The sequence below is a fragment of the Narcine bancroftii genome, chromosome 3, assembly GCF_036971445.1.
Source record: "Narcine bancroftii isolate sNarBan1 chromosome 3, sNarBan1.hap1, whole genome shotgun sequence".
Lineage (NCBI taxonomy): Eukaryota > Metazoa > Chordata > Chondrichthyes > Torpediniformes > Narcinidae > Narcine > Narcine bancroftii.
This window is the reverse complement of record NC_091471.1, coordinates 70,190,767-70,207,158: the sequence shown is the minus strand read 5'-3', so window position 1 is coordinate 70,207,158 and position 16,392 is coordinate 70,190,767. Positions and strand designations below refer to the sequence as shown.

The 16,392-nt window shown below is 46.2% G+C and overlaps 1 protein-coding gene and 1 long non-coding RNA gene across 3 annotated transcripts in view; one reads left to right on the top strand and one right to left on the bottom strand.

Moving 5' to 3' along the window:
- Nucleotides 1–4,525, bottom strand: part of setbp1 (SET binding protein 1) — a 331,846-nt gene extending 327,321 nt beyond the window's left edge. Inside the window, exons 1-2 of one of the 2 annotated variants that reach the window (XM_069924235.1) lie at nucleotides 3,767–4,525; nucleotides 2,348–2,911 (exon numbers count right to left, since the gene is read on the bottom strand). In XM_069924235.1, coding sequence (XP_069780336.1) covers nucleotides 2,348–2,797 — 450 coding nt within the window. In that variant the 5' untranslated portion in view covers nucleotides 2,798–2,911; nucleotides 3,767–4,525. The remainder of the gene's footprint in view (nucleotides 1–2,347; nucleotides 2,912–3,766) is intronic. The other variant, XM_069924234.1, reaches the window with a different exon arrangement.
- LOC138757241 (uncharacterized) lies at nucleotides 4,227–11,262 on the top strand. Its single transcript, XR_011353455.1, has 4 exons — nucleotides 4,227–4,562; nucleotides 6,587–6,840; nucleotides 10,505–10,635; nucleotides 10,718–11,262. It is a non-coding gene; the product is annotated as an uncharacterized lncRNA (long non-coding RNA).
- The last annotated feature ends 5,130 nt before the right edge of the window (nucleotides 11,263–16,392 follow it).

Genomic DNA, 16,392 nt, shown 5'->3' with positions numbered 1-16,392 from the left:
ACAAGGATTACTTTTAACATATCTTGCCTATTTATTGTCTCTTTTCATTCAATTCAATTTGCTTATTATTATAGTTTTTCATGGTACATGTGGCACAATAAATATCATCATCCAAACTTATCATCTTCTACACAAAAAGGATGTTTTGACTTGCTATCCAATAATTATTTTCAGAATTAATTTTCAAGACACAGCATTAAAATACCTGCAATCAAAATTTGATGATCAATTTTCCCCCTAATTCCATTCCAACTTTAGGAACCATCTTTCCAAGCATATTGTAAACAGGTACATAATAAAAGCATAAATGTCCGGATACAAAACACAGCAATTTGAAACCTGATTAATGAACTCATCACAATCAAGTTTCTTCTTTTGTAAGCTAATGAACCTCATGAAACTGATAGTGAAATTAAAATCTATTCTTGTGAGCCTTCCTTTGAATATTAACGAATATCCATGAGATTGTCAAAACAATCTAACTATTTACTTCAAATCTTTAATTCTGGTATATTTACTGTGCTAAAATCTTTCTTCCAAAATTATTAAAAGTCTTAGACAAAGACCTCAGACATAATTGAGTAAATTATATACTATTTTCCCAACATGCTACAAAACTGGATTTTTACAATCTGCCCTGACCAGCACAAACTGGTTCCAATTACTTCTATTGCACTATGAGCCAGGACACAATCTTGATGGTAAAACATTCAGCATTAGTGAGGGGGTGGGGTAGGATATTATGGACTCACATTTAAAGGAGAAGGTTTCTACTAAATATGCACTCATGTATTTATGACAATTACAACACTTTCTAATTTGACCATTCCCTTTTGCCAAGATCCCCAAAAGAAATATTGCTTGTTTGTGATCTGTAATGTTTAAGCATCCCACAACTTATGCATTTTAACCACAGAATAGACTATTTCAGGAGGGTTATCCTTTGCAAAGTTGAGTAATACAGTAAATCACTTCCAGTCTATAAAAACATGACTATTCAAACTATAGTTTCCCAGGTATCTTTTTGGATTTAAGGTTTCTTTGTACATCACAGGGGACAATTCTAATTAATTAGATACCTTAGTCATTTGCAGAAAAACTGTCAATCCAATTAAAATATTAAGGATTGACATGAATTATTTTTGTTTTGTGAAAATAAGATTAAATGGTAATACTGTATTCTGACAGTAAACCACAGAAAAAAAATTCAAAGGTATAATCATAAAAGACTCCAGGATGACTCTGGTATGGTTCACTCCAGGTATTACCAAGATAATCAACAGAGCCTGTCTGTTTACACTGTAGACACAGCAGGCATCTTTGATCACTGATAACGGAACAGTGATGGGCAGATGCTAGAGAAGTAATGTCAGGCTTTATTGACGTCACTTTATGAACATCTTATTATGTTGGGTATAACAAGCCTTTTTGAAGATAGATAGCTTTTGCTTGGAGTATTTCTATTCTATGCCTATTAAAATTAAGTTTTGTGAAAGTGTTTACTTCAACAGTAAATTACACGTTAAATGCAACCCAATAAGCAAATTGGCAAAAGTGATATAGTGCAAACATTAATTTCATAAGGCACAACTAAATAAGTTACCCAGCTGAAGCCAATACCCCAATTGGGAAGGGTGCCAATTTCTAACTGGGTTCCCTTCACAACATGGTCAGAATCGGACAAAGGATAAAAGCAGAGGGTGAGCTGGGAAGAAAATGACAAACTGCAGGTATCAGTTCAATCCATAATGCAAGTCTAATGACTTTTTCCAAGTAATTGCTGTGCCAGGGGAGTGGGGAGATCAAGTGGCGTCATTGCCCACCGGCTTAGATACTGATAATACAATGAATTTCAATATTGTCAATTTACTTTGTCACAAATTAACCTATAAGCATTGTGCTCCTAGCTCCATTTCTCATTCGGAAAGAATACTTACTTTGCCTGGGTTAAAAGGCAATATACATGACCGAGCTCGCAAATGAGTCCACTAACCAAAGGCGAGGGATATTGGGACCAAAAGTCATTTTATGAGCATGTTAATCACCCGTTTTTGTCAGGATCAATTTTATATTGTCAATTCAGTTGTCTTTAGTATCTAAAACCAATATTAAAATCCATCACCAAAATGCACATTTGTCTCAATGGAAACCATGCAAAGTACTGTAGATGCAACTCTAGAAGAGCACAAGCCATTTGATTTCGACCGTTCCATCACCCCCCCCCCACCCCTGTAGTCATAACAGGGGGTATCAACCATCTTGTAAAAACATGTTTATCGCCTATCAAAATACAAGCAAGGGCGGAGTATAAACACAAAAGGAAGTTGAGTAGCTGTGAGCCTCTTACCTTCTTTTTCTTTTCATCATCTTTTGACATCTTGTTACTTTTGCTCGGCCTGCAGTTTCTCTGGTCTCCTGGCTGCTTGATGGTGATCTTGATCTCCGGAGGGCAGATATAATTCTCCAGGTTCTTGGGAGGTTTCTTGGGCCGTTTGGTGGTCTGAATCTTGAGTTTCAGACTGCCTTCTGTGAAGTTCGCCTCCTTGATGGAAAACTCGTGTTCCTCCAGGCCGTCTCCCTGCATTGATTTATCGCTGTCTGTGATACAGTTGGAGTCCTGGCTCCCACAAGCACTCTCCTCGTCGTCCTGATCCTGTCTTCCCCCGTTCATCTGGCTCCCAGACGACTGTATCAAAGCTCCGGGAGAGACTGCGGACTTGGTACTGCTGCCGACCGACCTGAAGTCCCCATCAGCCGACTTCTGTCTGCAGCCCAACGCCGCCTCCCTCTGCTCCATCCCAGCGTATGCGAAAGGCACGGGGAGCACGGAGACCAGGACTTTTCAGCACTTTTCAGTGTCCCCCGTCACTCCAAAGTAATCCGATCTCCCAAATAAAACACAAACTACAATCTGCAGAATGAAAAAAAGATATAAAGTAGATCTTAACAGTATCGATCCACAAAAGATATTACAATCGTGTTGACTGGAAATACTTGAATCATTCGTGATTCACGTAAATAAAAAAGGCAGTGATTTTTTTTGAAAAGTATCAAGTTGCCCAAATAATTCATCTAAGGCACCTTTATATCTTAAAGAGGACTCCAACACCACCTCTCTCCACAACCCCCCCCCCCCCACCACCACCAATCCAGTGAATTTTCAACAAGCATATAGACAGTTAAAATAACGGGCGCATTTTGCATTTCGGACTGTCGATCATATAAATGCACGGCTCCATTTTTTCAAGACAACTGCATCCTAAAGAAAGTTAAATCCCAGTCCTATCTCCGTCCCTCTCCACCAAGATAACGTCCGAAAATCGGCTTGATATGCCCCCTTCCAATCAGTCCACGTTACGGGCTCCTGTCAAACCTATTTTCTCGACCTCCGGCATACCCCTTTCCATCCTTATTTTGTTAAATCCGCATTCGGTGATCCAGTTGCCTTTTAAAGGTCGACCGTGTCAGATCTGTCATGTTCGAGTTGGCTGCATTTTATATTCTTTTCCCTGCAGGGTCGGTGCCCTCCGCAAAAGCGCTGAGATACAATGAGTTGAAGCTGGAAACTGCAGCTGGTGGAATCCGATACTAGAGGCTCTCTAGCTCCACTCCAAAAAAAAGACGGACTTCTTTTTCGAACAACCGAATTGCACCATCGACTCCTTCTCACTGAACACGTACACATTTTGGGGGGGGGGGGGGGGTCTTAAACAATCATTGCAATCAACCACAAGAAGAAGGAAAAAAATCACCAATTGCCACTTACTCACCCATGTCCAGCGGCGAGAACCTGCGATCTCAACTCATCCCAAAGCGGCCGGGGTCCATGCTCTGATCTGTCAACTGGAGCCCTGAGCGAACGGGAGGCGAGCAACCCAGGCTCGGCTCCAAGCCGCAAACCCAGGAAAATGGCGCCTCCGAGGATCTGAGCGGCTTGGTCTTCAGCAAATTCGATCTGCAAATAAGCCGGGCTCCCTGATCAATCGCCTGGTTTTAGAAAGGGGTGAAAGCACTTGTCGACGCGGGCGGCTCGCTGCTGCTGGCTGCTGCGGAGCTCCGCAGTTTGCAATGAGGGAGGGGAGGGGAGGGGGGAGGGAAGGGACGAGCCCACAACAGCGCACGGCAGTGATTGTGACAGCAACGGGCCTCCTACAATGCTAATGCCGAGCCGAGCTGGAGGAGCCTGTGCTCCTCACACCGCACAGCGCCTGCCTGTTGCCACATGGGGGGGAGGGGAGGAGGGCTCACTGCACTCACAATTAACCTGGCCTTTGCCGTCACGTTGGGCATCCCTGGTGAACATCGGTGGCATTTGGACACACTCTCTAATTTTATTTCATGGCATTTTGGGGGTACAATCCTGCGGCGGCCCACGCATGCTCTCTTTCCACTCGTTCTTGACGGACGCTCTCCCTCCCCACTTGTGCCCCCCGCTGCATGGTGCTGTCAGCTGAGAGGCCCCCCGAGGCGAGCGCGTCCCGGCGCCGGTTGCCCGGGAACCCTCCCCGCCACCTCGTGGTCGTGACGTCACCCCCCAAGCGGCGGCTCCGAACATGACAGAGGCAAGTTGGCGGCTCTGCGGTTGCCCCCACCTCCTCGCGAACCCTGATTCTCCGTGTACTTGATAATTAAATCTTTCCGATCTGGTTGCCCTTTATAAATTTCCAAACTGGTGGGGTTTTGAAATAGGCATCATTTGTCTATTTTCGCGGGATGAAGTGTGGTCATGTCATGAACTGAGCACCCATAAACCGGATACCCCGGGAGCAACAGCAAACTGATGTGTTTGTGTTTCAGGAAACCGCTTTATGCTAACGTTTTCACTCATCTGCCCCAGAACAGCAACTTGGTTGACAGTTATAACAATACAAGACAACATGCCTATATTCTACAATTCTTGAAATCTTTGGACAGTTGAAGACAGAGTCCAGTGCTCAAAACTCCAAGAATATTCAAAAGAACTTAAAGCATCATCATTCAAAGATGAACTTGGAACTCCTCAGCCCACAGGGCAGTTGGAGTAGAAGAACTGCAGCGGTTCAAGTAGGTGGCTGTACCTCTTTCTTGATGGTAGAAGATACTGTGAGCTGGATGAAAAGGGCCCTCAATAATTTTAAACAATGCTCCCAGTAAATGTCAGTAGAGGAAAGGAAGACTTTCATCGTCGGTTATGATGTTCCTCTGTATTGACTTCTAGTCCGATACTTGGCAGCTACAATACCGTACAATAATGCAGCCAGTCAGGACACTCTCGATTGTGTTCCTATAAAATGTGGTCAAGATGGGGGCTGGTAGCCTTGCTTTAATCAACCTTGAGAAGAGTAAGCGTTGCTGCACCTTCCTGACTAATGTGGAGGTCCAGGATAGATCGTCCTTTATATGCACACCAAGGAACTTTGTGCTCTCCACTTTCCCAATGGAAGAACCATTAATGTGTTATGGAGAATAGTTGACCTTCGTCCTCTTGAAGTCCACAATCAACTCCTTTGTCATGTCCATGGTAAGACTCAGGTTGTTGTTCTTTTTTCACAACCTGCTCTCTGTAAACTGCCTCATCATTATTGCTAATGAGGCCGACTACTGGTATATCATTGTAAATTCCGCTTGAATTAAATCTGGCAGAGCAGTCATGAGGCAGCAGTGTGAACAGTTTTGGGCTGAGCACACAGCCCTGAGGTGCACCAGTGCTCAGTGTTATGGGACTTGAGATTTTCCGGCCAAACTAGACTGACTGTGGTCTTTCAGTCAACAAATCCAGAATCCAGTTGCAGAGAGGGGTGTTGAGTCCCAGCGAGGACAGTTTATCCACCAGCCTCTGAGGTATGATCATGTTGAATGCCAAGATGGTCAATGAAAAATGGCCTGGTGAATTAGGCATCAATCTCTAGGTGAGTCAGGACAGAGTGGAGGGTCAGGACTATTGCATCATCTGTGGACCAGTTTTGATGCTAAGCAAACTATGTCTCAGGAAGGTCTGATTGAAACAAGTGGATGCCACATCATGCTGGAGTGAAATGTTCAAGATATCCGTGAATACACCATCAAGTTGGTCAGCACAGGTTTCCAGTACTTGGCCGTGTACTCCGTCCAGACCGGATAGTTTCCTTGGATTCACTTGCCTGAAGGCAGCCTGCATGTTATCCTCAGATACTGACAGTAGAGGATTATCAGGGAATATAGGGCTAAGCAATGGTTGTTCTTTGTTCTGATGGTCAAATTGGGAGCAGAAAGGCATAAAACACATTTCAATTGAATCCAGCAATAGAACTATGCTTTTTAATTGAACATTTTTATGTTGTTCCCCAGTGCTTGAGGCAATGTGAATAGAGGTAAATAAAGGAAAGTGTGCCAATAGGATCTGGCACATAATAACAAAACATGCGTTTTTTTTGTATTTCCAATATAACATAATTAATAAAGTACAATCACTCACTTGATGGTTGTAATTTATTAATTATGTTACATTATTTCAAAAATTTAGATCCACATCACAGCTTGATATGTTCAATTATTTGGAGGCTACCATTTACTTGAATTTCTGATACCAGGGGCTTTACTGTATTTACTTTTGCTTATCCTTTTTCAGAGGGTCAACGACACCAGTTAAATGAGTGAAGTTCTAGTTCTCATGCCATTTTTAAAGCTTCCAGTATAGATACAAAATACATCTACCTTCTCAACTCAACAGTTTAGTGATCTGTTGATGCAACCGCGGAGAGCACAGAAGCAGAAAGGGAGGTTAGATGAGCTGGCGTCTGACTTCCAGCTTCTCTTGGACACAGTGTGAAAATCCAATACAAGCTGATGACAGACAGTTCTCAATGGCACCATTGGCTGCAGGTAAGCTCAATGTAGGTCATTTTTTTTAAATGTTTCTTTTCACGGTCACTTTTCAAAACCAAATATAGCAGATTGTGAGATCTCTAGAAATGGTTCTCAAACTATTTTTCCCAAATTTGCTTGTCTTTTTTCCCCTCCAGCTTCATCCACACATCTGATATTCTCTGCTCCAGTTAACATTAAATTTAAAAAAAAGAGATGTTTTAAAAAATGTATCCCCTTGTAATTTTATCATGCCCCTCTCCCAGTTTGGAAAAGTACAGAAAATGTCAGAGGAAAAACCGCTCAAATACAGAGTAAAGATTAAAATGCGATGGAGACTTAATGGGTAAAATTAAGAAATAGAAAAAAAACTAATTTATGCCAACTACAATGTGATCTCACCACCAGACACATTTTTCCATCTCCTCCCTTCTCCACCTTCCACAGAGATTGTTCCCTCCACAACTCCCTCATCCACTCATCTCTTTGCCAATTATCCCCTTGGTACACAGCCCTGAGGTGCACCAGTGCTCTATGCTATGGGACTTGACCATAGCATAGTCTAACCCACTTAGACGGGCTGGGGAACAGGCCTCCATCAATGCATAGCACATTCTTTCTCTCTGCCTCAAGGTCCAAGCCCTAGAGATTGCTCCACGCCAGGTTGCCATTGTGGACATCACTGGAAGTGTCGTGAGTAACATGGGCTCTGCACTTAAGTTGAGCCATAGTACTGCGATAGATCGGTTCTTGCAGAGAGCTGCACCCCTTTTGGTACAGGGAACTGGGAGTGTGGGTGTGTAAGTCCCTGTCTGTAGATTGTGTATTTGTGTGTAAGCATGTAGAGTATAAGAGATATCGGAGTCCAACCTGAGTCGGATGTGAATGTCTATATGGTTGTTTAGTAATATAGTAATTAAGTATTAATTATGATTATCCAACTGCACGAAAACCAACAAGGTCGGATCAGATACAGCAATGAGCTCTCTGAACCCTTCTCCATTAACAATGGCATGAAGCAAGGCTGTGTTCTCGCACCAACCCTCTTTTCAATCTTCTTCAGCATGATGCTGAACCAAGCCATGAAAGACCCCAACAATGAAGACGCTGTTTACATCCGGTACCGCACGGATGGCAGTCTCTTCAATCTGAGGCGCCTGCAAGCTCACACCAAGACACAAGAGAAACTTGTCCGTGAACTACTCTTTGCAGATGATGCCGCTTTAGTTGCCCATTCAGAGCCAGCTCTTCAGCGCTTGACGTCCTGCTTTGCGGAAACTGCCAAAATGTTTGGCCTGGAAGTCAGCCTGAAGAAAACTGAGGTCCTCCATCAGCCAGCTCCCCACCATGACTACCAGCCCCCCCACATCTCCATCGGGCACACAAAACTCAAAACGGTCAACCAGTTTACCTATCTCGGCTGCACCATTTCATCAGATGCAAGGATCGACAATGAGATAGACAACAGACTCGCCAAGGCAAATAGCGCCTTTGGAAGACTACACAAAAGAGTCTGGAAAAACAACCAACTGAAAAACCTCACAAAGATAAGCGTATACAGAGCCGTTGTCATACCCACACTCCTGTTCGGCTCCGAATCATGGGTCCTCTACCGGCACCACCTACGGCTCCTAGAACGCTTCCACCAGCGTTGTCTCCGCTCCATCCTCAACATCCATTGGAGCGCTCACACCCCTAACGTCGAGGTACTCGAGATGGCAGAGGTCGACAGCATCGAGTCCACGCTGCTGAAGATCCAGCTGCGCTGGATGGGTCACGTCTCCAGAATGGAGGACCATCGCCTTCCCAAGATCGTATTATATGGCGAGCTCTCCACTGGCCACCGTGACAGAGGTGCACCAAAGAAAAGGTACAAGGACTGCCTAAAGAAATCTCTTGGTGCCTGCCACATTGACCACCGCCAGTGGGCTGATAACGCCTCAAACCGTGCATCTTGGCGCCTCACAGTTTGGCGGGCAGCAGCCTCCTTTGAAGAAGACCGCAGAGCCCACCTCACTGACAAAAGGCAAAGGAGGAAAAACCCAACACCCAACCCCAACCAACCAATTTTCCCTTGCAACCGCTGCAATCGTGTCTGCCTGTCCCGCATCGGACTGGTCAGCCACAAACGAGCCTGCAGCTGACGTGGACTTTTTACCCCCTCCATAAATCTTCGTCCGCGAAGCCAAGCCAAAAAAGAAGAATTAAGTATCATTTGACGTTCTCCCCTGTTTGTCTCCTTTGTGTTCATTAAAATTAGAAGTAAAACACAAAAACCTGTAGATACTATGGTTGAAGTAAAAACACAGTGCTTGAGAAATTCATTAGGTCAAGCAGCGTCCTTTATATAGCAAAGGTGAAAATACAGAATCGATGTTTTGGGCTGGAGCTGCCAAAACATTTCTATACTTCGATGAAGTTTTTTTTTCATTGAAGTTACCTGTGATTGTAACAGTTGTGTCCAGACTCGTCTCTCTGTGAACCAACTGAACCTGATACTCTTCCAAACACAACAGCCACCCATTTAAATTCCCCACTCTGTTCCCTTGCTGACATATCTGTCCATTGTCTCATGCACTGCCCAACTGAGACCACCCACAAATTGAAGGAACAACACCTCACATTCCATCTGGACACCCACCAGTCAGATGGTATTAACATTGACTTCTCTGGTTTCTGTTTGCAATCCCCCCACCCCCCACCATCTTTCTCTCCCTGTCTCCATTCCTCCAGCTCCCTACTCCTTGTCTCACTCTTTTTCCATATCCCCCTGTCTCCTTGCATCCATGTCTGCATTCACAGAGCTACCCCCTTTCTCAATCAATTCTCAGCTCATCTCTCTCACCTGCCATCCTATCCATGTCCACCTATGATCTCTTATCCGTTGACCTATGCTCCTTCCCTGTCCCTTCTTCCCTCCTCTCCCTCCTCAGGTGCCTGCCTGGTTTTTCCTCATGCCTTGATGATGGGCTCAGGCCTGAAACATCAGTTATATATTTGTTTCCTATGGATACTGCGGGACCTGCTGAGTTTCTCCAGTACTTTTGTGTATTTAAGACTCTAAAGCACCTTTTCTGATACTGCCTGGAAATAACTTTGATTTGATATATAAAAAAAGAGATAAGATAAGAGTTTTGAAGAAAGATTATTATGACTATTTTGAATGTTGTACGCTTAATTTCAGATTCCCAGCATCAACTACTCTTTGCTTTTTTATTGTACAAACTAGAATTGTATTCTCGGCTTTTTTTTTGCTGTTTTTTTCACACCATAAACCACATTGACCATGATACATACTTTTTCCTTTTCAAATATATACAGTGCCATTTTCTCCCCCCCACCCCTCCCATCCCACCCTCCCTACCTCCCCCCCCCATCGATTTAAAGTCTTTTGACTCAGAAAGGGGTTTAATCAATGGTTTCAAGATACTTTGGAGAACTGATAAGTTCCAGTCTAAGTGGTATAATCTAAAACTAAAGTTGGGCCTTACAGGAGAGAGGTGGGGCCTTTCTGGAGTCAAGAGAAGGTCATTTATTAACTTTTGAATTTGTAATTAATTGATTTTGGTGATGATAGTTTGAAGCAGTATTGGGAAATGTCAGATGAGTTTTTAATTTTGTAACAGTTGCATCATTTATGATAAATCACCACAATATTTAAATTGATTTTTGATGCATTAAGCTTCATCATAAATAGGCAACAGGCAACATCAACTCTGGCGCTGAAGAGTGAAGGCCACGTCACCCCAGCAGAGGCCTCGATCCCCTCGGCCTTTCGAGTCTGTAATGTAAGCTCCGTCCCCCGGTAGTCAGGTCAGTACACTTTGTGGTGTCTTTCAAAATTCTGCTCTTGCTTGGAGTTCCTAATATTTCAATGTTTGACTCCGTATTCTAGGCTCCATCCTCGTCAGCTCAAGGGTTTCAGTCTCCATCCTCGTCAGCTCAAGGGTTTCAGGCTCCATCCTCGTCAGCTCAAGGATTGAACACTATGCCTACTTGGGGGGGGGGGGGGTTCCTGAAGCACCCGGTCCAGAGAGGCCTTTGCAGGCTACAGGCATACTGCCATGTTGGTAGGAGACTCTTCTCTTCCCTTTCATTTATTTCTTTGTGGATTAACGAAATCAATGTAATGTAGCAGCACGCCACTGCGGCAATCAGGCCGGCGCTTCGGCCGATGAGTGCAAGCAGGAAGCGCAGCGGCACTGGCCCCAGCAAGCGAACCGGGGGTCATACGGCAAAGGCAGCATCCCCAACATGGCGCTGGCCCCACTGCACAGCCAACAGCTTGGAGATAGCGTGCAGGGAAGAAGGCATTGTGATGCAAAGGGACTTGCTCGCGGGAAACCCACTATTGTTTTGCGGGTGGCAATGCCAGTTGATGGGGCAAATGGCGGGAACACCAACAGTATAAAAGCCAGGCTTCAGCCCCAATAAAACAGAGAGCTATACCTCTCTTTACCAGTGTGTGTCTTTCTTTGAGTAGTGCGTGGCGACAGTTGGTGACCCCAACAGTTTAGATGGCATATAAACCCAACAATGAGCAAGCCGGCAGCAATCCATGCAGTCTCCCTGAAACTGCTGACCTTCTGGACGAATCAGTCCCATGTCTGGTTCAACCAGGCTGAGGCAGTTTCAGATCTGGGAGATCACAGTGAAGTCCACCTGGTACTACCATGTGGTGAGCGCCCTGGACCAGGACATGGTGAGCTGGGTGGCCAATTTCATCCACGAGCCCCCATTGGAAGGCGTTTACACCGCCTTCAATGAGCTGCTTATCGAGACTTTTGGGCTCTCAAGGCGAGAGAGGGGGGCATGTTTTTTTCTCCACTTAGACGGGCTGGGGAACAGGCCTCCATCGGCCCTGATGAATGATATGCTGGACCTCATTGGGAAGCATGAATCCTGCATAATGTTTGAGCAGGTGTTCTTAGAGCAATTACCTGAAGACGTCCAACTGCTCCTGGTGGACGGCGACTTCAGTAACCCCCCCCCCACTCCCTGGAAAGTTGCAGCACGAGTGGACATCTTGTGGAAGCAAGAAGCTCGGCATCCATGGAGCTCATCACCAAACTCCACAGCCAGATCTGGGCCGAAATGCAGAGGGAGCAGCAACCCCACAAGGGAAAAAACACACAAATGCTGGAGAAACTCAGCAGGTCAAACAGTACCTTTATGTAGCAAAGGTGAAGATACATCACCAACATTTCGGTCTTGAACCCTTCATCAAAGTGTGTGGGAACTTAAGAGATGTTCAAACAAAAGGGGAAAGTAGGGAGGGGGTGGTGAGGGATGATAGATTGGTAGGGGGAGGACAGCAGAAAGGTGGAGGAGGAGTCTGGGCTAGGTGGAGAGGGAAGCAGGAACTGGAATAACTAGTTAAAGGCGTGGGTTGTGGGAAAAAGCAAGCTGATTAGTGGAATGCAGTGAACTCAATGTTCATGTCCTGGGGTTGGAGACTGCCCAGATGAAAAATGAGAAAAAACGACCTCCCTGTAGCCAACTATTTCAATTCTGAGTCACATTCTCAAGCTCACAGGTCAGTCCATGGCCTTTCACACTGACCACCCGCAGATAAGAGGAACAACACCTCATTTTTCGTCTGGGCACTCTCCAACCGCAGGGCATGAACATTGAGTTCAATGCTTTCCACTAATCAGCTTGCCTTTTCTCCATTCCTCCGCTCCTTAACTAGTCATTCCAGTTCCTACTTCCTTTCTCTCTCCACCTGGCCTAGACTCTTCCCACCCCTCTGTGGTGTTCCCACCCCCCAGCCACTTATCATCTCCCACCTTCACCACCCCCCAACTTCCCCCTTTTGTTCGGACATCTCTCATGTTCCCCCACACCTTGATAAAGGGCTCAAGCCTGAAACGTTGGTGATGTATCTTTACCTTTGCTACATAAAGGTACTGTTTGTCCCGCATCTCCAGCATTTGTGTGTTTTTCCACTTAACCGCGGTGTCAACAGAATCCTATGTTTTACTCCCAACCCCACAAGGGAGGTGTCCCAACAACCAGTAGTGCTTCTACCACCAGCGATGGGGTTCCGGAGCCCGCCGATGCCAACCACAATGCATGCACCAGGGAGATGCCTGGGCTAGCCATCGCTGATGATCACGGCGGCTAGCCAACAAGACATCGGGGCAGGAAACCAGAAATGGGCAAGTTGGCCCCACATTGAGAGCTGCCAACAACAGCGCCATCAGGACCTATGGCATGTGCAGGGTCAACTGCATTTGGGAAGAAGCTTCTCGTCTATGTTCACATTGGCAGTAGTGGAACAACCAGTCCTCGGGGCAGATTTCCTGCATGCCTACAGCCTGAAAGGCCGGAGACTCATCCATGCAAAGACATTCCAGACCTTCCCTCTCAAGAATGCCAGACTCCCAGCCCCCCACCTGGACTCGGTGCAGCATTCCACAGATGCCACAGATGAGTATGCCAAGATCCTCATGGATTTCCCGATGGTGTTTACCCCCCATTTCACCTCAGAGATGCCCAAACATCACATCCTGACCTAGGGCTCACCCCTCCATGCAAGAGCCAGAAGGCTCCCCCTAGAGATGCTCCAACTAGATAAGGAGGAGTTCAAAAAGTAGGAAGATCTGGGCATAGCATGGTGGTCAGACAGCCCATGGGCTTCTCCCCTTTACATGGTGCTCAAAGTCACTGGGGGTTGGAGACCACGTAGTGACCACTGCCGGCTTAACCTGCATGGGGCAACGATTTTCTCTAAAGAAAATCTCGTGCCATAAGATCCCCATACACACTGACGACATTCCCAAGACTGCCATCATCACGGCATTCAGCTTGTTTGAATTCCTACGCATGCCGTTCAGACTAAAGAATGTTGCACTAACCTTCCAGCGGCTGATGGACACAGTGGGCCGAGACCTGGATGGTACTTTCGTCTACCTCGATGGCATCCTGATGGTGAGCAAAGACCAGCAAGAACACTTGGCGCACCTCCGCAAGCTCTACACCCAGCTGAGTGAATTTGGACTGACGATCAACCCAGCAAGATGCCAGTTTAGGTTGGAGACCATTGACTTCCTGGGCCATAGGATAACCAAGGAAGGGGCCACACCACTACCCAGCAAGTTGGAGGCCATCCAAAATTTTCCTAGGCCCAACACGACCAAGGGACTTCTGGAATTTGTGGAGATGATCAACTTTTATCACAGGTTCATCCCCTCAGCGGCCATAATCATGCAGCCCTTATTCACCCACATGGCAGACAAAGCCAAGGATGTAAACTGGGACACAGAGTTGGCGGACGCCTCTGTAAAGGCCAAGGAAGCACTGACGGGCGCTGATCTTTTGACGCACCCCAGGATGGACACTCCAAGAACCCTAACAGTGGACACCTCAGGAATGGTGATCAGCAGAGTTCTGGAGCAGCAGATTGGAGGGAGCCGGAGACTGCTAGCTTTTTTCAGTCGGCATCTGCGACCTCCAGGACTGAAGTACAGCGCTTTCCACAGGGAGCTACTGGCGCTGTACCTAGCCATCCGCCACTTCCAATACTTACTCGAGGGCAGGACTTTTATGGCCTTCACTGACCACAAATCCCTGACTTTTGCCCTGGCAAAAATATCAGACCCCTGGTCAGCTCACCAACAGTGCCATCTGAGTACACCATGGCTGTGCACATGTCTCGGGCAAAGACAATGTGATGGCAGACGCACTGTCCAGGCAGACCATCCACGCACTATGGAAGGGAGTGGATTTTGTGGCACTGGCAAAGACGCAACAAGACGACGAAGCGATGTCCCAGTACAGGACAGCCATTTTGGGATGGCAACTCCAGGACTTCCTGGACTTCCTTGGCGCAGGTAACACCACCCTCCTGTGTGATGTGGCCACCGGACAAATCAGATCTATCATCCCCGTGGCTTTTGAGATGATAGGTTTTCAATTCCATCTTGGGGCTGGCTCACCCATCCATCAGGATGGGTCCGGCAGGTGGCCAGCAAGTGCATCTGGCATGGACTCCGAAAGCAAGCCAATAGGTGGGCGAAGGCATGCAAGCAGTGCCAGACACCCAAGGTGCAGCAGCACATCAAAACCCCATCGTAGCACTTCAGACCCGCGGAGTGAAGGTTTGACCACGTCCACATAGACATTGTGGGACCCCTACCAGTATCCCAGGGTTGCGCTTCTTGTTCATAATGGTCGACCGCTTCACCAGGTGGCCAGAAGCAGTCCTGATGGCAGACACCTCCGCGACCTCCTGCGCCAGAGCCCTCATCTTTTCCTGGCTTGCACGGTTCGGCATACCATCCCACATCACATTGGGCAGAGGAGCCCAATTCATCTCCAGCCTCTGGTCCATCCTCACGAGTCTGTGGGGCACTCAGCTACACCACACTACAGCCCACAATCGAATGGGCTGGTGGAGTGCTTTCACAGATACTTCAAGTCGGCACTCATGGCCAGATTACAAGGACTCAACTGGGTGGACAAGCTACCATGGGCACTGTTAAGGATCTGCACTGAGCCAAGGAAGACCTCCACACCTCTTCTGCCAAACTTGTGCATGGACTCCACTGGTGGTCCCTGAGGAATTTGCATCGTCCCCGGACAATCAACCGGACGACACAACAGCACTCCTCTGCAGGCTACAGGATTGAATCGGAAACCTGGTCCCGAGTCTACTGACCAGGTATGGACAAATGAGGACCAACATACCCAAAGACCTGCAGGACTTTAAGTATGTTTTCATCCACAGGGGTCAACACTGTCCATCACTACAGAGATCGTCTGAGGGTCCATTCTGGATTGTACGAAACAATGGCACCACTTTCGAATTGGAGGTCAGAGGCAAGACGGAGGTCTTCACTACAGACAGGTTGAAGCCAGCATGTCTGGACCCAGCATGCCCCATCGAGATGTCAGTACCACGCAAGAGAGGCAGACCGCCAAAGACAACAGAGACGCTGCCTGCGGGTATCAAAGACAAAATTGATGGTTCTGGGGGGGGTCATGTAGCGGTGCGCCATGGCAGCAATCGGGCCAGCGCTCTGGGTGGCGAGCTCAACCAAGAATCAGCAGACAGCCCCCGCTGTCTTACTTTACAGTTTATTTATTAGTGATTTTTTTTCTTCTATATGGCACATTCAGTTTGTTTACATTTCTTATTTTTGCTTATATTTCTCTCTTTTGTATACATATCTTTTCTTGAGTACAGTTTTTTTTTGGATTACTGATAAGTAGAAATTTTGCCTCGTTCTCAGGACAAGGAATCTTAGGGTTGCATGCGATATCTTGTATGTACGCTGAGAATAAATCTGAAATCTGAAGTTTTGAACATTGAGGAATTAAGTGAAAGGTTTTATTGAGATTAAAGTTCTGACAATTTCCAAGAAAATTGTATGAAATGAGTGTTTTGTATTGAATGAGTTATTAATCTATATTTTTTAATTCCTTCATTTTCTGATAACAATATTTTATTAGTGTTAAAGTAATCACAAACAATTACAACCTGAAACCATGATGCTTTAACATTTCTTGAGCTATTAACAAACTACTTATCTGGTATAGAAATGCTGAAAGGTACATTAAGTATTT